Source organism: Dromiciops gliroides, chromosome 3 (genome assembly GCF_019393635.1).
Source record: "Dromiciops gliroides isolate mDroGli1 chromosome 3, mDroGli1.pri, whole genome shotgun sequence".
Lineage (NCBI taxonomy): Eukaryota > Metazoa > Chordata > Mammalia > Microbiotheria > Microbiotheriidae > Dromiciops > Dromiciops gliroides.
Genome location: NC_057863.1, coordinates 178496406 through 178519870, shown reverse-complemented (window position 1 = coordinate 178519870; position 23465 = coordinate 178496406). Strand labels below are relative to the sequence as shown.

The following is a 23465-nucleotide window of genomic DNA, read 5'->3' as shown; positions in this document are numbered from 1 at the left end:
GAAATGTGCCATGTAACTGCTAAGAAAAAGGTATATTCCTTTCTATCCCCATTCATTTTTCTCCAGACATCTATCATGTCTAACTTTTCTAGTATTCTATTCACCTCTTTCCACTTATTTCTTATTTATTTTGTGGCTAGATTTGTCTAATTCTGAGAGGGGAAGATTCCAGATCCCCCACTAGTATAGTATTAGTCTATTTCCTCTTGTAACTCATTTAACTTCTCCTCTAAGAATTTGGATGCTATACCACTTGCACATACATGTTTAATATTGATATTACTTCATTATCTATAGTACCTTTTAGCAACTCCGAATGCAGAAGATAATTTTTAAAGAATATTGTCCAATGTGGAAATTTGTTTTTGATTGATTAGAAATGTGTGTAATGAGTTTTGCTTTCCTTGTATTCTCATTGTGGGGTTGGGTGCCTTAGGTTGGAAAGGGAGAGAAGAAGACTTTGGCTGATTAAAAGGAGATAGAGAGAAAGAGACAGAGAGAGACAGGGAGACAGAGAGACAGAGATCTATGTGTATATAAATATTTGTGGTAATATGAACACCTATATATAATAGTATATATTATATAATTTTTTTAAAAGATCAGACTGCGGGGCAGCTACATGTGCAGTGGATAGAGCACTGGCCCTGATTCAGGAGGACCTGAGTTCAAATCCAGCCTCAGACCCTAGACACTTTCTAGCTGTATGACCCTGTGCAAGTCACTTTAACCCCAAATGCCTCACCAAAAAGAGAAAAAAAAAAGATCAGACTACTCTGTTTGGTTTTTAGAAGATAGAATTAGAAAAAAATCAATATAAGTTGTTGAAAGGCAGATTTAGGTTCCATATAAGAAAAAATATACTCAACAATTGGAGCCATCCAAACATGGTATGGCCCTCCATGGAAGGATCAATCAGGTTTTCCTAGATTCCTCAAAACTAGCTAACTTCAGGAAATGACTGGATGGCCACGTATCAGGATGTCAGAATGTAATTCTTGGTTAGGTACACATTGGATAACCTTGTCTTTGGAAAGTCTCTTCAATTCAAAAATTTGGAGATTTGGTGATGTGTAGGCTACATAGAGTTCATCTGAATAGGACTAACCAGGGAAGTCAACTTATCCCACTCCTAAAGAAAAAAAGAAGCAATGGGATATAGTGGGAAAAGAAGCAACCCTCAGCCCAGAAGATCTGGGTTCAAACCTAGAGTGTCTTACAAATACTGTGTACTAGAGATTAGACATTTGGACTTACCTCAGCTGCCTTCTCCATTGGTGAATTATTCCTAGAGACTACACATTGAGGGGGAAGGGACCTAGGACCAGCCAATCTTCATTATCCAGACTTCACCCAGCATGGTTACCTTCTATTGCCAACATCCTCCCTCCCCAATCTAACCCCCCAACCTCTACCCCTAACTTTTATATTCCATTTTAGAAAATGATGTTTTTGGAGGTAGCTTGGAGGATGCCATGGATAAAGCACCATCTCTGATTCAGGAAGAGCTGAGTTCAAATCTGCCTTCAGACACTTAACTTAGATCTGTGACCCTGGGCAAGTCACTTAACCCACACTGCCCCACCAAAAAAAAAAAATGTTTCCCTGGTTAGAATGTAAGCTCATTGAAGAACCAGGAGAACATTGTACACAGTAACAGCAACATTGTGGGATGATTAGCTTATGACAGACCAGCTCTCTCAGCAGTGCAATGAACCCAAGACAATTCCAAAGGACCCATGATGGAAAATGTTCTCTGCATCCAGAAAAAAAAAAAAAAGAATTGTAGATTCCAAATGCAGATTGAACCATATAGTTTCTACTTTTTGTTTTGTTTTGTTTTTCTTTTTTGAGGCTTTTCCCTCATGTTCTGATTCTTCTTTCACAACATGATTAATGCAGAAATATGTTCAATGTGATTGCACATATATAACCTATATCAGATTGCTTTCTGTATTGGGGAAGAGGAAGGGAAGGGAGGGAGGGAGAGAAATTTGGAACTAAAAATCTTATGAAACAAATGTTTGAAAACTATCTTTACGTGTAACTGGAAAAAAATAAAATACTTTTATCATTAAAAAAAAGAATTTAAGCTCATTGCAGGCAGGATCTATCCTTTTTGCTTTATCTTTAGATCCCTAGCACTTATCCTGGGCTATAGTAAGCTCTGAATTAATGTTTCTTACTTCTTAAACTCTAATTGTTAGCACTTATATTTGGTAAATCTATTTGTCCTCGTGTATTATCATTTTTATTATATTTTATTAATTTTTAATAAAAGATTCCAGATAACCAAAAAAAAATGCTTGCTGACTAACTAAACTGACTTTTCAGTACAGTCCAGGCCACCCTTTAAGACTACAAAATACAGAAAAATTATTGTTCTGATAAACCCTGAAATTTTTATAGCTGAGACAAACCCCCTCTCCCCCTTCTTTCTTCAACTTGTTAAACAAAAACCTATTAGACAAAGATAGAAAAACAAAAACAGGAGTAAAATTAAGGAAGGTGTTTTGGATATAGTTTATTATAGCGGTTCAAGATGCATTTCAATATAAAGCCATCCATCATGTATACAATTCTAGCTCTAGAGTGACATATATTCACCCCACACAAGGTCTCTGTAAAAATACATACACTAATTTTCAAAGGAAAATATTTGTTTCCTTCAAAAAAGCTGCTGTTCTAAATAATGGCTACTTAAGGGATTGGGTAATCTCTCTTTCAGTGGCTTTGACTAAAGCCCAACAATGTGCAAATTCCAATTATGTACAATCTGAACTGGAGGTAGCAGGATCCTCAGGAAATCAATCAGAGGGGTTGGCAGACTTGCAAACATGGCATACCATGGATCTGACCCCTTTGCCCTTGTTTTCTTGTGTGTAGATGGGGTGGGAGAGTGGTAACTTGTGTGTGTGTTGTGTGTGTGTGTGTGTGTATGTGTGTGTGTGTGACAGAAAGACAGAGGACAGAGGGAGGGAAGGAGGGAGCGAGAGAGACAGACAGAGAGAGGAGAGAGAGAGAGAGAGCAGGTATGTTAGGTGGGAATATGGCTGGTTGAGATGAGTGTGGTGCCAACAAGTGGCTGAATGAGATGTACATTTACAGCCACATGACATGTCTTTTTATTTCATTTTTTCAATTATCAGAGCATTTATTTTCTCTCCTTTATGCCACCCCTCCCCTTGGGAAAAAAAAAAGTAAAAAGAAAAACATGACCCTTGAAACAGATATGAAGAGTCAAGCAAAATAAATTGCCATATTGGCCAGGGTCCAAAAATATTTGTCTCATTGTTCAGTCTAAGTTCATCACCTCTGTCAGGAGGTGGATAGCACGTCTGCATCATTGGTTCGCTGGAATTATGGTTGGTAATCACATTGATCGTAGTTTTTAAGTCTTTCAAATTTGTTTGCCACTATCATGTTGTTATTGTCAAAACTATTCTTCTGGGACTGCTCGCTTCATTCTGCATTAGTTCATACAAATCTTCCAGGTTTTTCTGAAACAGTCCCTTTCAACATTTCTTATGGCACAATAGTATTCCATTACATTCATATACCATAATTTGTTCATCACTTCCCTAATTGATGGGCAAAGTCTTTGACATTACATGGAGAGATGCTATAAATTCCATTATATAGAAGGGTCCTTTTCCTCCTTATCTGATCTCTTTGGAGTATAGGCCTAGTAGCAGAATCACTGGATCAAGGGCACACTCAGTTTAGTAACTTTTAGGACATATTCTGAAATTGCTTTCCAGAAGCCATATAACATCTAAGACAATCTCTGAACAGTAACAGGCAAAAACAGATTTCAGCCCTTCCAGAAAAATAGTTACTTGCTCTTCTGATAATCATGAATGCAAGGCTCCCTCACAGGTCCATTGTCATCCAACAGTCAGTATTCAGAACATGCCACCTTCTCCCTGGCCCTACTGGGATTCCCAACAGGAAGGAAATGTAGCTAGTCTTCTTGACTTGACAGGCATTTCCACCATGGAGGGAATATAGCTGATAATATTCTTTCCCCTCCTCCCAATCCCAGTCAACTTTCTATCCCCCTCCATCATAAGACTTATGGGGAAGTCAAAATCACCCTCTTAAGTTAGAAGTAGACACATTTCAGGGGTTGATGATAGAGGAATTTAAGCCATAAAGTTAAAATGCTAACATATTTTCAAATCTACCAGAGACGAAAAGTGCAAATAGCCATGTCCAACACAAGTAAGGCATGGAGCATAGGGATTAGTGGAGAAATGGCCCCCAGCCAGTGCTCTCTGAAACTTCTGACTTGGGCTAAATTGTTAAGTCTTTATAATAAGAACTGCAGGTTTAGGGGATTTTGCTGAAATATTTTTCCTCTGGACAATCCCCATGAACAGCAACATCAGTCAGTCTACAAAAAGCACACCCAGTTTCTCACTGTGAAGGATGAGATCCATTGAACAAGAGGATAAAGACCACTCAGAGTTCCACCAGTAAATCTACAGATAGTGATGGCATGCCAGCAATAAAAAAAAAACATCAAGATACTCTTTCTAAACCTTTCTATGATTGTCAAAAATTGCCCCCCCACCATCAGGTTGCATTGCTATGCAAGATACAGTCTAAAAGGTTTATACCATTCCTCCTGGAAAACCAGAGCCATAACTTAGGTGGGACAAGAAAGGCTTTGCCTCAGGATGTCATAAATCTAGAATGGCATGTTTTCTCCTCCCTCTAACACAGGGATCTCCACATATCTTCTGGTTCTTTGCTAGCTCCACATCACAACTCCCACATCTGTAGCATGATCACTTCCACTTTTTCCCATACTCTCTGTGGCCACTCCAGCAGCAGCTCAGGGTCTCTGTTTTCTCCCCATGGAGGGATATTTTAGGCTCTTTCCCCCCACAAGACCTTGCTCCAAGAAGGCTCTCTCACCCCATGTACCAGAGTTGCTAGCAGTGGCTTTGCTGGTAGCCCTTTCTTGTCTATTCTGACTTGGTATGAGGTCAAAAGGAACTTTTTATAGATTAGAAAGTTATTCAGTTGAGCATGGCCACCTTTCAGCACACACTCCTTTCCTTTTTTTGTTCCAGGTAGAAAAGCTACTGAGTGATTAGCTATACTGCTAAGGAGGGACTCCATTAAACTAGGGACAGCCTATAGCAGGCAAAGCCTACTTGCTTAAAAGGGTAAAGAGATCTTAATCATCAATTAGATGAACTGATATCTGAGTACAGCTGAGATTTCCAGATTTTAAAATCATTATTGTTTGGTTTTACTAAGTAGACTGGTCTTTTCTCCCTTTCTTGGCCTGGTCTCCCAGTGTTATGCTTCCTATGAAAAAAAGATTCTCAGGCCTTCGATCAGCTTTTCTCTAGGAGATCAGACACATTCCTGACTTGGATGTTGAGGATGGCTCTTCCACAGCGATCCCCTTCATGTCATCGGGCATCTGGCCATCAGCACGCCACACATTCAAGTCCCCAAAAATACCCATTTCAATCATCTCTTCCTGCCAGGGTATGGGACAATTTCCAGTTGCAAATTCCTGAAAGAACTCAGTATCTGTTTTGTCAAAGACAATCCCTTTAACAGTGGAAAAGGCACCAACATCCTGGATGTTCTTTGCATAGACAGTTCTAGAGTCGGGGATGAAAGGAGGTATCAGCATACCTGTTGGAGGAAAAAAATTAGAAAGAATAGATGGGCCAAGAAAGAAATAGCTAGTAAAGTGAGGGAGGAATAAACTAAAAATTAGAGAGTTCCAAATAATCCCAATAATAATAATTATTGTTATTAGTGTTTTGACTAGAAACATTGCCTAGTGTCTAATAGAAAAAGTGAAGGGGGCAGCTAGGTGGCGCAGTGGATAGAGCACTAGCCCTGGAGTCAGGAGTACCTGAGTTCAAATCTGGCCTCAGACACTTAACGCTTACTAGCTGTGTGACCCTGGGCAAGTCACTTAACCCCAATTGCCTCACTAAAAAAAAAGTGAAGCTTGTCCACCTAGATCACAAACTCCCTGAGGACAGGGACTATATCTCATGCTTTTTTGTATGGCCCAGAGTTATAAGGGTATTGTAGGGCATATTATAGTCATTCAATGTTGTTGTTGTTGTATTGTTGTTGTTCAATCATTTCAAGAAAATTCCAAATGGGGTCAAAAAGAATTGGACAAGACTGAAAATGACTGAATAATATGTACATATATATGGTATAATATATGTGTATATACATATATATATAACAGTGTGTCCCCAAAATCTTAGTACATTTTAAGCTATTAAAATTTATATATGGGGGAAGCTAGGTGGCGCAGTGGATAAAGTGCCAGCCCTGGATTCAGGAAGACCTGAGTTCAAATCCAGGCTCAGAGACTTGACACTTACTAGCTGTGTGACCCTGGGCAAGTCACTTAACTGTCATTGCCCCGCCCCCCCCAATTGATATAAAATGCTCAGTATTTAATCATCTGTGCATGTGTTGTCTATTTATGACCTCTCCTCAAATCCCAGAGAATATAAGGTCCTTGAGGGCATATAATTTTTTTTGTATTTGTATCCCCAGTGCCTGGCTAATAACAGACACAAGCAACTGCTTGGTAAGTCCATGAACCATGATCAAATGAGATATCTGTAAAGCTCTTTGCACACCTTTGAGTACTACACACAAGTCAACTATTGTTACTATTTTTTTCAAGTATGGGTACATTAAGTCCTTGGTACCGTACCAGCTTCTAGCTGCCTCCAGCTAATGTCCTTGAAGAGAACATTGGCTCGGAGCTCATCACAGTTGCCATTTTTGAATCCAAGGCGCTTCTCTGGATCTTTTTCAAGGAGGGCTTCACAGAAGTCCTTGCTGGCCTTGCTGAATTTCTCCGTATACTTCACAGGCTCAGAAATAATTCTCTGTTTGAGTTCTTTATTTTCAACCTAATGGGAGAAAACACTGCAGCCAGTTAAACTCTGCAGACACACAAAAAGTCACTAGTGGCCAACCATAAGCTGTTGAATTTGGGGTACCTTAATCCAATCTATTTAGATCCCTAGTATTCTTGGACTATCTCCCCTATGTTCATCCTGCCAAAATCTGCTCTTAGGAAAGGATGGAGGGAAGGCAACATGGGGCAGCGGAAAGAATGCTTGCCGAATTTGGAGTCAGCTAACTCCAGCTTGAATTCCTGCTCTGCCACTTATCACCTGAGTGACCTTGGGTAAGTGACTTCCCCTCCTTGGGCCTCAGTTTCCTTATCTGTCAAATGAGGGGCTTAGAAATCAGAAGGTCAGGAGCAGCTAGGTGGTACAGTGGATAAAGCACCGGCCCTGGATTCAGGAAGACCTGAGTTCAAATCTGAATTCAGACATTACTAGCTGTGTGACCCTGGGCAAGTTACTTAACCCCTGTTGCCCCGCAAAAAAAAAAAAAAAAAAGAAAAAAGAAAAAGAAAAGAAAAGAAAGAAAGAAAGAGAAAGAAAGAAAGAAGAAAGAAAGAAAGAAAGAAAGAAAGAAAAGAAAGAAAGAAAGAAGAAAGAAAGAAAGAAAAAGTCAGGTCTCTGACATGTTGTTTTCCATTTCTAAATCTGTTAAAACCTGCTCTTAAGAAAGGACCTGAAATTCGTCCATATGGAGACGTTAAATAATTGACAAAACTAGCTATACCTCTAAATTGGAACCTGGAAGAAATTTACTTACTTCCTCAATATATAGACAGTTGCTATTTTACCTTTGTAAACTGTTTCTTTGACTCTACTACGGGAAAGAGTTGCTTTGACTTTTATTACTTCCGTGACCAGAGATTTGGGTCCTCATTGTAAAATTTGGGTAATTCCTTTCTGGTTGGCAATAGTTCCAGTTTAAGGGAATCCTCTTCTTCAGGTTATGGACTGTGTGCTATAAGACCAAGGAGGCTGAACCCCAAGATAAGGAGATAGGGCCCTAGAATCCCAACCCTCAAAGTAACAAGGATTCAGTTATTAATTCAAGTCATTTGATTCAGAGAATTAAATCAATTCTCTGATTCTTCACTTTATAAAGCTGAAGAAACCTCCTCTTATGATGAAAATTTGCCTCTACTCCCTAATCCTCTCCGCCTATTCAAATCCTACCTATCTTCCTAAATCTAGTCCCAAATGCTCACTAAATCTTGTCCAAGAGTAGAAGTTTGAGATCTCTTTGAAGAATGAGAGGAAGACAAAGGAAATGAATATAGTTTAAATCTTATTGCATGGTCTGAGATGGTAATTAGTAAAATTATGTAGCTGAAGGTGGTTTTAGGTTTAGGCAAATCAATGAAAATTTAGTGGGATTGAGGTGCTGAGAGAAGCATAAATGGAGTTCAGGGTTAAGTTTACTGAAACTTAGAGAAATACAAGGATGTATGAGTTACCTGAAGATATTTTATCTGGCATATGGAAGCTGTTTGTTGCTCCAAGAACTATTCTGAGACATGGATTTGAATCTTGCCTCAGACACTTATTAGCCTGTTTGGAGATATCAGTCAACTAAGAGTGAAAGCTAACATAAAGAAGCAAGTACTTCATATAGTTTCAGAGAAACCAGAGAAGACTTATATGAATTCATGCAGTATAAAGGGAGAAAAACCAGGAGAACAATTGATACAATAACAATTTTTGTTAAGTTGTTTTTCCATTACATCCAACTTTCTGTGACCTCATATGGGGCTCTCTTGACAGAAATACTGGAGTGGTTTGCCATTTCCTTCTCCAGCTCATTTTACAGACAAAGAACTGAGGCAAACAGGGCTAAATGACATGCCCAGGGTCACACAGCTAGTAAGTGTCTGGGGCTGGATTTGAACTCAGGTCTTCCTGACTCCAGGCCCAATGGTAATAATATCATAGAATACTTGACACAATAACAACACCATTGTAAAAACAAATAACTTGAAAGACTTAAGAACTCTGGTCAATACCATAGCCAACAGTGATTTCAGAGGACCAGTGATTAAATATGTTCCCCACCTCCTGACAGAAAATTGAGGTGTGGATTGAGACATATATTTCTTGGACATGGCCAATCCAGGAATTTGTTTTTCTTGTCTTTGCATATTTGTTACAAGGGGTTTATTTTGTTTTTCTTTTGTTGATGATAGGGCAAGGGGGAGGGAGAGAATAGAGTTTTAACTGAAAAAAAAATTAAATTAAAAAAAGAAATAAGTCCCTGAAAACTGAAGTTGCAATCCCAGAGTACTCGTCACCTGATCCTCCCTCATCCTCTGTTACCATCATTCTAAATAAGATTCAGCACCAAATGCACCTTGCCAAAAGAGCAGACCCTAATACCTTTTCTCCTCTGGCGCGAAAGGGTCCTCTGGCTGCAATCATCTCATATAATGTAACCCCCAAGGCAAAGTAGTCCACGGAGAAATCATATTCCTCACTCCGAAGTAATTCTGGTGCCATGAAACCTGCAAAGACATTAGCGCCAGCTGAATGCCAAGTCCAGGGTTTGCAGCTGTAGTAGCTATAAGCACTTATGCTGAGACTTGCAATGGGGAAATGATGCTTTACTAAAACCAAGCACAGTAGAGGAGATGATGGGAATTCTCATTTCCCCTGCCTCGGTATACACATAACCCTAATGGAGAAAAGACAGAAATATCACACCAGAATCCACTCGAAAAGAGGAAATGTCCTACTTTGTGTGTATCAGCTGGGATACACTGGGAATCTGTGACTGAGGAGGTTGTAGTAAATAGTCAGTCAATAAACATTCTTAAGGGTACTTGTGCCAGGCACTGCGCTAACCACTGGAGATTACAAAGAAAGGCAAAAGCAAGTTATTTTGTGCTATGTTTGGCTTAAGAAGTGACTTCCTCTTGTTTATTTTTCTTTTATTTCCATAAAAGGATAATCAATAACAGCAGCAATTCCAGGCCCTTGTCCAGGGCCTTGTGTTTTGGAAGAACCACAGAGCTGCTCCCTAAGGGGCCTAAATACAATGCTAGGCTACTCTAGAAGGAAAGGAAGCAGTTCAGATAACTGGTGCTTTAAGAAAGGGTAGGGGTGGGGGGCAGAGGATGGAAATAAGAGGAATTTAGTCAGAATGAAAAGGGAGGGGAGAGACTGGCCCCCTCTTAACAATTGATTTCCATATGGCACTTTATATGGTCCCTTCTTGAAATCTCCTTCCTTCGTGTTTTTTTCAAGGTTGTAAGCGATATTCATTTTAACCAAATTTCACCCATATAAAAAATGTTGAGAGCCCACAAAGATGATTTTCTTCAGCCCTACACCTCCATGACAAACAACCTTGGACTGAAAGCAACAAACTAATGAAGTTCCAAATTCATCTCATTAGCATGAGAAGTATATATGGCATGTTAATTTGGTATTTCACATGATGAATTGTTCCCAATCCATTCTAATGATAACAATAATAACAACAAATGTGCTTTTGCAAAGTCTTTTACCCATGTTATCTCATTTGATTTTCACAACAACCCTGTGAGGTAAATTCTCTTATTACAGATAAGGAAACTGAGCCTGGGAAGCGAAGTGACTTGCCAGGGACCACATATTTAGGTTCTCCATCTGTAAAACAAGGAAATTGGAGAAGATGATCTCTGAAGCTCCTTCCAACTCTGACACTGTAGCCTGCTGTGGAACAACAGTATTTATCCAAATGAAAACTTTAGTGCCTCTCTTCATGGCAATGACAGGGGGACCCTCTAGTGGTCATGCCTATTAATGCCATCGAATTCTCTTCACTGTGCCAGGACAGGGCTCAAATGCCATCTTGACATTTGGATTTTTTTCAGTTGTATTTAATTGTATTTAAATTAAAATTTTATTAAATTCTATAACATTTCAGTGTCAAGCAATTGTTTATATTTCCCCTCTGAAATAATATAGATTATCGTTTCATATTGGGGATCAGCAAACACTTATTTGGCACCTATTATGAACATTGGTGCTAGGCACTTGGGATATAAAGACCCAAACCAGACAGTCCCTACCATCTGGGACACTTTCTTCTGGTAACATTCTGAAGATGAGCATAGAAGATAAGGAGCCATTTTTGTTTTGTTTTGTTTTTTGTTTGTTTGTTTTGTTTTGTTTTGGTTTGGTTTGGTTTTTGTGGGGCAATGGAGGTTAAGTGACTTGCCCAGGGTCACACAGCTAGTAAGTGTCAAATGTCTGAGGCCGGATTTGAACTCAGGTACTCCTGAATCCAGGGCTGGTTCTTTATCCAGGAGCCATTTTTGAAGCCAAGGAGGAGCTGGGTTCAAGTCCCACCTCTAACACATATCAGCTGTGGGACCCTTAGTAAGTCATTTGACCTCTGAATATTTTAGGTGAGAAGTGTCGATCCCACCACCCACAAGTTGCATGACACTCCTTATGGCCCAAACCATATTAACATTTTAAAGTGCTGACAGAGTAACAACAATTTATAAACACGTGGTTTTCTAAGTCAGTATGCGGTGTGCAGGGATCCTTAGGGATACTTTGGTCATACTAGTTTTTATTCAAGTTTGACACCAATTCAGGCAATTCTCTGAGACTATTCATTGCAGAGAAGGTATGGACCTGCTTTAGCAGAAAGGCTCCTTAACTGAGAGTTCCCTATGACAAGGAAATCATAGGTGCAGTCTCTTTTCCTATTCCTACCCCTACCTTCAAATGCTTTCAATAGGAAAAAAATGGACTGGATTGATTTGCTTTTGGGGAATTGAAAGGTTCTCTTGGTAACCCCTAAGCTTCTCCCTAAAACAGGGTTCACTTTTTTGATACCAACATTCTAGGACTCAAATTTAAAAATGCTACAATCTAAAGAATTAAAACTCATGAACACTCAGAGGGCAATGGAGAGGCATATGGTAGCTGCAACATATTCCCAAATTGACTATGAAGAAGAGTGGTACAGTACAGAGTACACTGACTCAGAAGATCCAGGTTCAAATTCTACCTCTGACATTACATGTGACCTCAGTTGGCAAGTTCCTTCACCACCACCACCACCACCACCACCACCACCACCTCACCCCAGACTCAGTTTACTCTTCTGTAAAATGAGGAAGTTGGATTACATAGCCTCCAAGGTTCCTTCTCACTCTAAAGCAATGATCCTATAAATATTGGAATAAAAGTGGTCATCAGAGAGATGTATGATTTTTTTAAAAGTCAGAATGGTCATGTGGCCAGAGAGGTTTCATCAGGACATGTTCTCACATGTTTTTTGTTTGTTTTTTTGTTTTGAGGGGCAATGGGGGTTAAGTGACTTGCTATGGGTCACACAGCTAGTAAATATCAAGCATCTGAGGTCAGATTTGAACTCAGGTCCTCCTGAATCCAGGGCCAGTGCTTTATCCACTGTGCCACCTAGCTGCCTCCTCTCACGTGTTTTTATGAAAAAGCAAGGAAGACCCTTTCAGCATGTTGGGTGATCCCCTTTGGTGAACTTTTGAGAAGGCATGAACCAGAATCAATCGCATGTGAGAGGAAGAATTGGACGGGTTCCATTGTTGTAGGGAACTTCCAAATGGATGAGAGCATAGAATTGTTTGTGTTTTGAGTCTCATAAAATGCATGATTCAAGTCTTCATAGTAGGACCAAAGGATCATAAATCTAGAGTTGGGAGGGACCTCAAAGGTCATGCAATGGTCTATCTACTATGGCACCACCTAGTTGCATTTTCATATATCTTCATACAATCAAAATCATGCTATGACAAGGCTAACTCCAAAGGGCTTTACTGCATTTTGTAATTATTGAAGTGTTTTACACAACCATAAAACCGCAGCATAAGGTTAATGGTTTGGGGGAAGAAGACGAATCCATCTGGCAGCTAGGTGGCATAGTGGATAAAGCACCAGCCCTGGATTCAGGAGGACCTGAGTTCAAATACAGCCTCAGACACTTGACACTTACTAGCTGTGTGACCCTGGGCAAGTCACTTAACCCTCATTACCCCCCCCACACAAAAAAAGATGAACCCATTGCTTTAAATCACATCAACTTCCTTCCCACTTAGAGGAAGCCCTACTTAAAGCCATAGTCACAATATTCAAGCATCCTTCTTGATACTAAAGCTTTGGATGAGCAACTTGCCCAAACCACTATGTTTTCAAGAAAATACGGCCTGGAAATCAACTGCCAGATCCCAGGTGCTCATCTTCAAAATGTTACCAGAAGAAAGTCTTCCAGATGGTAGGAACTTCTTGGTTTGGGTCTTTGTATCCCAAGTGCCTAGCACCAGTGTTCATAACAGGTGCCAAATAAGTGTTAGCTGATTACCATATAAGGAACTTAGCTAACAAGGCATCAGCAAAGCAATTCTAGGTCATGATCATTTTGTGACAGCTGGATGGCATAGTGGATAGAGCACTGAACTAGAATCTAGAAGATCTGAGTACATATCCTGCCTCAGGTATTTACTAGCTGTGTGACCCAGGATAAGTCATTTAACCTCTCTCAGTTTCAGTTTCCTCATCTGTAAAATATGGATTATAATGGACTCTATCAGGGTTGTTATGAGGATCAAATGATATTACATGTATCAAATACTTTTTAAACCTTCAAGTACTATATAAATGTATATTATTAATAATAATTAGAGGATACAGTGGGATCAATGAAATGATAAGGGCTAGGAAGATTAGGATTGGAGCAATACAGATTGGCAGGGGGGCCACCAGCTATCTTTCTACAACCACAACCCCACCACTCTTCCAATGTTCCAAGGGAGAGCTCCATTTTTTCCCCTACCCCTCCTAAGTGTCTCACTGTCGCTGTGACCTTGAACAAGTCACCACCCCTCAGGACTTCAGTTCTTCATCTGTAATTGAAGGGGGAGGGTAGACTAGTTAGCTTCAAATGTCCCTTCCAAACCTAAGGGGCTGCAAGGCATGAAGACACACCTACCAGTGGAGATCTTGCAGCAGACTCTCTTACAAATGCTGGATCCACCAATTAGAGTAGGGACTGCTTTGCTCTTCCTTTTTGCATCCCCAGCACTTAGCACAGAGCTTGGCACATAGGAAGCACTTAATAAATGCATTTTCATTCATTTATTGCAGTCTGATTTGGGAAGGAGGAGGTCCAGTTATACTATGCTTTGCTTCTTTAGGAAAACTACGATTCCTATATTGACCAAACAAATTGACATCCTCCCTTCCTTAGGAATGGATTAATTCTTGGTTTCTCCTAAGACAGGACTTGGCTAAGCAGCTCCTCTGTCTTTTTCCACTGCCCTGTCCCCTACAGATTTACAGGCATTTACCTGGAGTGCCCGCATAACCCTTTGTCTTTGTCTGTCCTTCCTTCAATTCCACAGCAAGGCCAAGATCAGAAATCCGGACGTTGCCTGAAAAGCAAACATCAGGAGTGGTCAGATGAGGCTGAACATAATAAAGGAAGCTGGTGTACCCAGCACCTAGCTGGAGCCACAACACTGAGTTCTGTACACACCCCGCCCAGGAAGGCAATCAATAGGCTAAGGTCACAGACGATTCAGAAACAACCTCTTCTACTTCTCTCCGGTAGCCATGTCCATATGAAACTAAAGCTGAACTTCAGGCCCCTGCAATCAACTAAAATTTGCACTGACAATTTTTTTTTCCCAAAGCTAAATGTTTGCATCATTTCCGAATTTCCATATGGACTTAACTATCTGGCTTATTAGTAATTATCCTATTCAATAAATGTTTATTAAGTCTCTTGACCTTGAAACTGGTTGCTGATACCAAGACAATAAATGAAACAGGCTCCACCCCCACAGAACAAAATATGTCATAAAAGCAGAGGGAGATTTGTTTAAAGGGAGTCAAAAGTCCATGAGGGAACTCTGATGTGATTCTTTTTTTTTTTTTTGCAGGGCAATGAGGGTTAAGTGACTTGCCCAGGGTCACACAGCTAGTGTCTGAGGCCACATTTGAACTCAGGTCCTCCCGAATCCAGGGCTGGTGCTTTATCCACTGTGCCACCAGCTGCCCCCTGATGTGATTCTTAATCAATAAAAATCCACTTATTTACCACCAATAAGTGCTTTTTACATGTTAGGGATTATGCCAAATGCTGGGGAGTAAAACAAAAAAATAGGCAAAAAGTCCCTGTCTTCAAGGAGTTTACATTCAAATAGGACAGCAACATATACATAATTAGGCACATACAAGATAAATGTAGGGTAGATGGAAGGTAGCTGCCAAGAGGGAGGCACTGGCAGCTATGACTGCCCATCACAGGCAGAGAGTAAAAACATTTGTAAAGAATATGACCACTAAATAATAAATACTAACTAATGATTCTATATGGGTTAGCTAGGGGGTAGAGCAGACGGACCAGCCAATCTTGATTCATCCTCCTGAGTTCAAATTTAGCCTCAGATACTTTCTAGTTCTGTGACCCTGGGCAAGTCACTTAACCCAGTTTGCCTCAGTTTCCTCATCTGTAAAATGAGCTGGAGAAGGAAATGGCAAACCATTCCAGTAGCTCTGCCAAAAAAAACCCCAAATGGGATCACAAAGAGTTGGACACTACTGAAATGATCGAACAAGTGAGTATGAATTGTAGACTTCACACAGTTAAATCACTCAAGTTTGATACAAATGTTGGATGAGATACCCATTTGGAAAATTGTTAATGGTGACCATTTTGTTTCAAGATGAAAACCTGGATCACAAATCAAACTTAAGCTACACATCAATACCCTTTAATAGTGTACCAAAACATCAGCCCACTCTTCCTAAAGTTTCCATGGGTCAACTAGACAGGCAAATTCAAAAGGTTGATTAAGCAGATTAGAACAGAGGCCTCCCTTCCCTGGATCAATCATTTTGATGAGTGATCATCCCAAATCTGGGAAGAACACATTGAAGAACAAAAGGTCTTACCACAGGGCAGCTAGGTGGCACAGTGGATAAAGCACCAGCCCAGGATTCAGGAGGACCTGAGTTCATATATGGCCTCAGATACTTGACACTAGCTTTGTAACCCTGGGCAAATCACTTAACCCTCATTGCCCTGCCCAAAAGAAAGGTCATGGTTGCACTTACCATCATTATCCAACAGGACATTCTCTGGTTTGAGATCCCTATACACAATCCTCTTCTGGTGGAGGTGCTCCATCCCGCAGATGATCTGGGCAATGTAAAAGACGGCTCTTGCTTCTTCAAAACCAGGATTCTCCTCGTTGACGTTGTAGATGTGATACCTAACAGAGCATAATACCATGGAAGAAGTGGGTACTCCTGGGGGCCCATCTACAATCATACTAACAGCTGATATTTTGAGGTTCACAAAGTGCTTTGTGAGAGATGATCTCATTTGATCCTCATAACAACCAGTGAAGTGGGTGCTATTATTATCCCCATATTACAGATGAGGAAACTGAGGCCCGGACAGGCTAAGTGACTTGCCCAGGGTTACACGGCTGGTGATTATGCTGCATGTCCACAGTTTAAATAAAAAGCAGATTCATCACCAAGAGATGATCACCACATTTTGGGGAAAATACAATGTCTCACTATTGGATATCTCAAAAAACGTTTTGTTCCAATTTTACCCCAATTTTCAGTTGCCCAGGAAAATTAAGAACAGAGACAAATTGAATGAAACCTATAGATGATCCAAGACCCCATTTCAGTCAACAGCTTCAGCTTCTTCCCAACCCAGCCTTTAACCAGAATGACTAAGGAGCTTTGGCTGGTTTGAGCTTTTCAGAATCACAGAATGTAAGAACTATAGCAGGTTTTAGAAGCATCTTGTCCATCATTCCTCATTTTATACATAGGAAAAAACCCCTGGCCCAGAGAAATTCAGTGATTTGTTAAACTCACATAGGAATTAAATGGCACTAGGGCACTAGGTGATGCAGTAGACAAAGCATTTGGATTGGATTCAGAAAGATGTGAGTTCAAATCTCAACTCAAACACTTACTACCTGTGTGACCTTGGGCAAGTCACTTAACCTCCAACTGTCTCCAGTTTCCTCAACTGTAAAATGGGAATAGAATGAGATTGTGTTTGTAAATTGCTTAGCACAGTGCCTAGAACAGAGTAAGCTTAAAAATGCTTGTTCCTTTCCCCTCCCCAAAGCTAGAATAATAATTATTCAGCCTGCTTCATTTATCAGGGACTTCTCCTTCCATTGTCATTGATTAGCAACACTGTGTTACACATCAGCAAGTTTTTATTCTTATGCTACTCTCATCTCTCTCTCTCTCTCTCTCTCTCAGTCTCTCTTCCCCCCTCCCCACCTTCCCCCTCTCCCTCCCTCCTCCTCCCCCTTTTCCCTCAAAATTAGCTAAGTGGCACAGTAGAAAGAGTTCCAGTCCTGGAGTCAGGAAGACCTGAGTTCAAATCTGACTTCAGACACTTACTAGCTGTGCGACCCTGAGCAAGTCACTTAACCCTGTTTACCTCAGTTTCTTCATCTGTCAAATGAGCTGGAGAAGGCAATGGCAAACCACTCATGGGGTGTTTTTTTTGCCAAGAGTTGGACACAACTGAAATGACTAAACAATAACATATTGGTTATCTCCAGCCTAATAGTGATTCTAGTATATCTTTCAAGGCTCCAATCTGAAGAATAATTATGAAGTTAGCAAAGTTTTTCCTTAGTGCCTTTATTCCTCTATAACACCCATCCTCCTCCTTCTTTACTCCCACAAAATCCCAATGCCAACATATTCTCAAATCCTTTTCCTGGGGAAAAAATGCTAAAATATACATCAGGTGAAATATGCTCTCTTCCCCAGGGATATTGATGCTAGCTGAGAGTCTAAGGAAAGAATTTTCTTATAGCAAAATTCCAGAAAAACAATGTAAGAGATATATTTCAGATACTCTTTCTTGGCTAGAGGAAAGATGATGTAGTGGTTAAAGAACTGTAAATAACTAACCTACCTCTGATTCGTCCTGACTGTTTGACCTGTCTCTCACTAGTCAAGTTACAGAAAAGGTCCCAACCTTCCTTGGCAGTGGGCAATTCCCTCTATGACATTCCTATCTCTTCCTACCTATGTCAAATCACATTATGGAAACAGTTTTCTACCATATCCTCTGCCTGGTTTACATCTCACTAAGACTACTTTTCCCAGAAGGCTACTGGCAAGTCACTTGGGCCCATCCCAACCCTACCTCCCACTTTGGACCAAGGGTTCCATTTACCTTAAGTCTCCTCCATTCATGATTGTCATCACTAAACAGAGGTCAGTTTTGGTTTCAAATGCATAGGCCAAAGAGACTATAAACCTGCTATGGACTTTCGCTAGGATCCTCTTCTCTACCATAGCGCCCTGGAAAGGAAGACTTTGAATAAGTACACACATTCTAGGCGGGGAAAAAAAATAAAAAAGCATTCTCTACAAATTCCCAAACTCAATAACACAAAATAATATCTATAGATTCCATACCACCCCTCCCTCCAAGAGATTCACTTTATGAATATCAATAGTTATGTAATCTAAATAAGAGAAACCATAAGAATGAGCAAAAATACTTAGCCTTCAGTTAGCAACAAGCTTTCTCAAAGAACTTCACCAACACATACTAGCCCCAATTCACAGATGGAAAAACTGATGCCTCATAGAATCAAAAAGGTACAAGAGACATAAAAAGGTCTCTAGTCGCCTGCTTGCGGGCAGGTTAATGTCTAAAGTAGCCAGGTTAGATGGTGTCGCATCCTGTTTTTAAAAGATATACAGAGATGACAATTTTACAACCTCCCTTGATAGCCTGTTCCAGTGTTTAATTCCCTTACAGTCAAGCAGTTCTTCCTTATGTCTAACCGAACTCCCTCTTGCTGCAATGTCAGCCCATTTCCTCTTGTTCAGGCCTCTGCAGAGATGGAGAGCAACTGGTCAGTGTCCTCCCAAGTCGTTTAATATCGTTATTTTAAAACCTGTTTACTTTCTATTTAAATGTGCCTTTAAAATTTTTGTTCTGGTAACCTTGGATTTGCAACTAGAAAGAATATATAATCTCTCAGGGGGGAAAAAAAGCCAGGCACCAGAAAGGTTTGTAGATAGATCTAAGCCTACATTGAGGGGCAGGAGGTGGGGAATATAGATTTTATGTAATTTTTACCCATACTCAAATAGTTTATTGATCTGGAAGAAAAGGGGATTATGATCAGTATTGGGAGAGGGACTGACCCGTGGATTTCACTAGCATAAGGATCTCTTATGTGAAGAAACTCTTTACCAGTATAGGTCAGCACCTACTCTGTAACTCATAGTCTTAGAAGTTGCCTAGATTCAGCAGAGAGAGGCCAAGTGTCTTCCTCAGGATCACACAGATAATATATTGAAGAGGCAACACTTGAATTCAAGTCTTCCTGGTTTCAAAGTCAACTCTTTCTCCATTATGGCAAACTGCCTCTCTTGGAAAGGTAAAAGGAATGTTTATTACTTTTCTAAGACCCCATCATCAGAATTCTGCAGGCTTTTCCTTGGAACTCGTGTTCCCTTGGGTTGATTTAATATTTTTGTTTTTAACTTCCTCAACTCAGATCAGTTGACCAGAAGATGGATATACCAATCGTAATGAAAAGACAGCATCTAGTTGTGTGCTAATTCCTTCTCTTTCTGTCTTCCTTCCTTTTTCTTTCATTCTTTCTTCCCTCTTTCCTTTTTTCCTTCTTTCCTTCCTTCCTTCCTTTCTTTGTCTTTCATTATTTCTTTCTCTTTCTTCCTTTTTTCCTTCCTTCCTTTCTCCCTTCCTTTCTTCCTTCCCTTTATTTTTCTTTCTTTCTTTCCTTCCTTCCTTCCTCCCTTCCTTCCTTTCTTTCCTCCAGTCATAGACTGTCCCCACTTAACCAAATAGTATTGCTTGCGTTCTTTAAAACAGTGATGGGGGGCAGCTAGGTGGCGCAGTGGATAGAGCACCGGCCCTGGAGTCAGGAGGACCTGAGCTCAAATCTGGCCTCGGACACTTAACACTTACTAGCTGTGTGACCCTGGGCAAGTCACATAACCCCAATTGCCTCACTAAAAAAACAAACAAACAAACAAAAAACAGTGATAGACTGTCCCCATCACACTCTCTAGTTGTGTGCCATTCATTTGTTTCTTTCTTTAAACAAGTCACAGACTGACTCCACTTACAAATTTCCTTCATTCAAAATGTGCCTCAATGATAGTGCTAGCAGCCTTTGGAGAGAAACAGAGCACCTCACTTGGTCAGGTCTGCGTCAAGTCAATGGGAAGGTCAATAAGACATGTTTACAAGTCATTTTAAAGCAACTCACACAGATTCTGTCTGAAGTGGACCACTGAAATAAGTGAAGGTGGTATGGATGCCATTGTGGCATGGAACAACTACATTTTTCAAAAGCTAGGATGCAATGTGCATTTCCTATAGGGTGAAAGTTTACATTGGCCTCCACTACCAATGTTATGAGGGGAGTCTCACTGCATGTTTGACCAAACTAACGTATGTTTGGCACTGAGATCCCTGAGAGGCAGATGTGGTTTAGTGGATATAAGGCTGGCCTCCTAGCCAAGAAGGCCTGGGTTCAAGTCCTACCTCTGATATATATTGGTTTTGTGACTCTGGGCAAATCACCTAATCCTTCAAGGCTCTAGGCAACTTAGATTTCAGGTTGCAGAAAAAGTGCCAACCTGTATAGTTAGAGGGAGTTTCCTCAACCAGGATTTCCCTGTTCCGATGAAATCACAGATCCAGGTCCTATTCCTAGCCACTGCAGAAAGTAAGTTACTATCGTGCTGGACATACTTCCAGAAACCAGGCCGAGGCAGTTGGAAGAACAAGGCATTCTTACAGCTATGTTTCAGTAGTAGTGGTTTAAAAAAAAAAAAAAGGCCAAATATAAGATAACATCTATCTCAACAATATATCCTATGGGTTGGCTACAAACCAGAGTCCAAGAATGCCCAGTTTACTTTTAAAATAACTGATATTAATGACGACGACAGAGCTGGAGGAGGTTAACCATATAATCACTGGACTGGAAGGGATAATATGAAGCCATTTGATCCATTCTCCTTCCTCAATGATCTATCTAGCTTTCAGTGTCATAAAACATCAAAACTCAGCTCCTGTACCCCCAGACTTGTGGCCCATTTTAATGATACAACATATATTTTTTTGATGTGGGCCTGTGATTTCATCTGTGTAGGGAGCTCCCTCTTCTAGTGTAGATCAGCAACTGTTCTGCGCCTTATAATCTTCAATGTTGTTTTGGGGCATTAAATGGCTTGCCTACAGTCACACAGCCAGTATGTGTCAGGGGTGGGACTTGAATCCGGGTTGTCCTGACTCAAAGGCCAGCTCTCTATGCACTATATCACAGTGGTTTCTTGTTACAGATTGGCCACAACACTAGCCAACAAGGGAACCATGGACGAGAGTTTGGCTACTACTCCAAGTCAGGATTTTCTATCCCCCAAATGCAAGCCAGCCACCTTCACTCAGTCTTAGAGCTATAGAAAGAGAGTGACCAAATTTCTCCATTCTAATAAATATAGTGCCATGCCCCATTCCCCACCACCTCCCACCTCCCACCTCCCACCTCTGCCCCACCTTGGGAATCTCAAAGGCATTTACTTTGGACTTGCTGGGACCTATTGGCGCTGCTTACTTGGTACCCTTTTCTTTTCTTCAGCCTCTTCTTATTCAGTTTTTTACAGGCGTACATCTTGCCTGTGGCTTTCATCTGGCAACCCGACACCTCCCCAAAACCCCCTTTTCCCAGGACCCTGAAGTCCAAAAACCAGTCTTCCCCGATGGGCTGGGCTTCCAGCCACTTCCACTGCAGGAATCTCAAGAAATACAAGCTCTCCAAGTACTCCTGGAAGGGAGCCTGACTCAGGTAGCCCAGGGTTGCCTGAAGAAGAGGCTGGAAGAGTCCATTGGGGATGCCTGAGTGCTTCTCCTTGACCTTCTCCACCATCCTCTCCTCCAAGAAGCTGCAGAAGAGCTTGGCCTTGGGGTCCAGGTAGTCAGCAAGGATGGCCAGGGCCTTCTGAAGGCGGAAGTCATCGTCGGCAGTGTCATAGTCCTCGATGTCCCGCCACAACTCGACTGCGGGGACGTGCCGCTCATCATTCTTGAGGAACTGCTGAAAGAGGCGTTTGCCGATAGGCTGCTCTGAGCAAATGTTTTCAAAGTCTAAGTTAAGAGTGTCCCGTAGGGATTCGCATTTGGAGAGAGGGGGCAGTTTGAGCTTCGAAAGGTACTTCTTGTCCCGGGATAAATGGGAGCCACCACTTGCATCGAAACTGCCCCGGGCAGCTATGAAGGCAGAATTGGCCACAACAGTCTCCAATGATCCAAAATCCATCCCTTGAGCTGTTCAGTCGCTGGGTTCACGCTTGAGAAGTCATGAGTTAAAGCTGAATTTTAAGAGTTCACCAGGATCCTGAGAATTGGTTTTCTGGGATTGACCTGTTGCCCTTGGCCTGTGGCACCTTTATGACACAGGGACAAGGGAGACGTCCCATCCAGTGCAATGATCAAGGGAGAAGCAATGCAAAAAGCAAACAGATCCCCAGGGTGCTGGGTAATGTGCAAGATCAGCACCAGTACTACTAATCCCTGGGATCCTCAGATATAGGTGGAGGTTGAATTAGAAGTGATGAACAAGGGACAGAAAAAGATAATCCTCCTGAGTCATCACCTCTTGTAAACTTCTTATCTGATTAGACAGATAATTATTCTCCCTCTCTCTTTGAGATCATATTTCTTTTGTTGCTTAGAAAATTCTGAATACTTTGCAAAGCTACTTAAGAGACACCAAATACTTAAAAACTACCAGTTTGTCCCTCCAATTCGACATTCTGCTTGGACAAATGCAGTTGGACTTCCTACCTAGCTGTTCCAGTATTGAAAGAATGTTAACATGTTTTAAACTTCTTTAGCCAGAGCCTTGAGTTCTTTTGGAGGAGGGGTGTTAAATAAACACAGAAGATTAAATACCTCGATGCAAGAAAATCCAATTAATGAGGTATTAACATAACTAATCAGAACGCATGTCTAACTGGATTTTTCTTTCTGCACTTTACTTTTATGAGAAAGAAGCAAGTGAAAAGAAAAACCAGTGATAAGAAGGTTTGAGGGGGAAAAAACATTTTCTTAAACAGACAAAACTACTTTCTGGAAATGTCCTGAATTTAAAGACAAGGCATGATGCTCTGGTGCTTAGCACAGTGCCTTGCACAGAGTAGGCATTTTATTGATATGGATTGATTGATCGTTAGTGGCAACAGCAATACCTGAGTTGTTGCCTCCTGAGAATCAGGAGACCCATCACTGAATCCTGGCTCCATTGCTTTCTTGTTTGTTTTTTGTTTTGTTTTTTTGTTTAATGAGGTTTAAGTGACTTGCCCAGGGTCACACAGCTAGTCAAGTGTCTGAGGCCAGATTTGAACTCAGGTACTCCTGAATCCACAGCCTGTGCTTTATCCACTGCTCCACCTAGCTGCCCCCACTCCATTGCTTTCTAACTATGTGACCTTGGACAAGTCACTTAACTATTCTGAGCCTCAGTTTCC

General features: G+C 40.9%; 1 protein-coding gene across 1 annotated transcript; it reads right to left on the bottom strand.

The window, feature by feature from the left end:
• Positions 1-5362: 5362 nt before the first annotated feature.
• Positions 5363-22255, bottom strand: GRK1 (G protein-coupled receptor kinase 1). The gene is made up of 7 exons (XM_043998246.1): positions 21554-22255; positions 18121-18248; positions 16005-16162; positions 14234-14317; positions 9291-9415; positions 6719-6920; positions 5363-5661 (listed from the first exon to the last, which is right to left on the bottom strand). The coding sequence occupies exons 1-7, from the start codon at positions 22253-22255 to the stop codon at positions 5363-5365; spliced, it is 1698 nt and encodes a 565-aa protein (XP_043854181.1).
• Positions 22256-23465: the final 1210 nt, after the last annotated feature.

Excerpts from the sequence above, each read along its gene's own strand:
- GRK1 (XM_043998246.1), bottom strand. The coding sequence starts at position 22,255 with ATGGATTTTGGATCATTGGAGACTGTTGTGGCCAATTCTGCCTTCATA. Across the intron at positions 6,921-9,290 it reads TTCGCGCCAGAGGAGAAAAG|GTTGAAAATAAAGAACTCAA; the intron begins GTATTAGGGTCT and ends TTCTCCCATTAG. Across the intron at positions 5,662-6,718 it reads CTGGAGGCAGCTAGAAGCTG|GTATGCTGATACCTCCTTTC; the intron begins GTACGGTACCAA and ends TTCCTCCAACAG.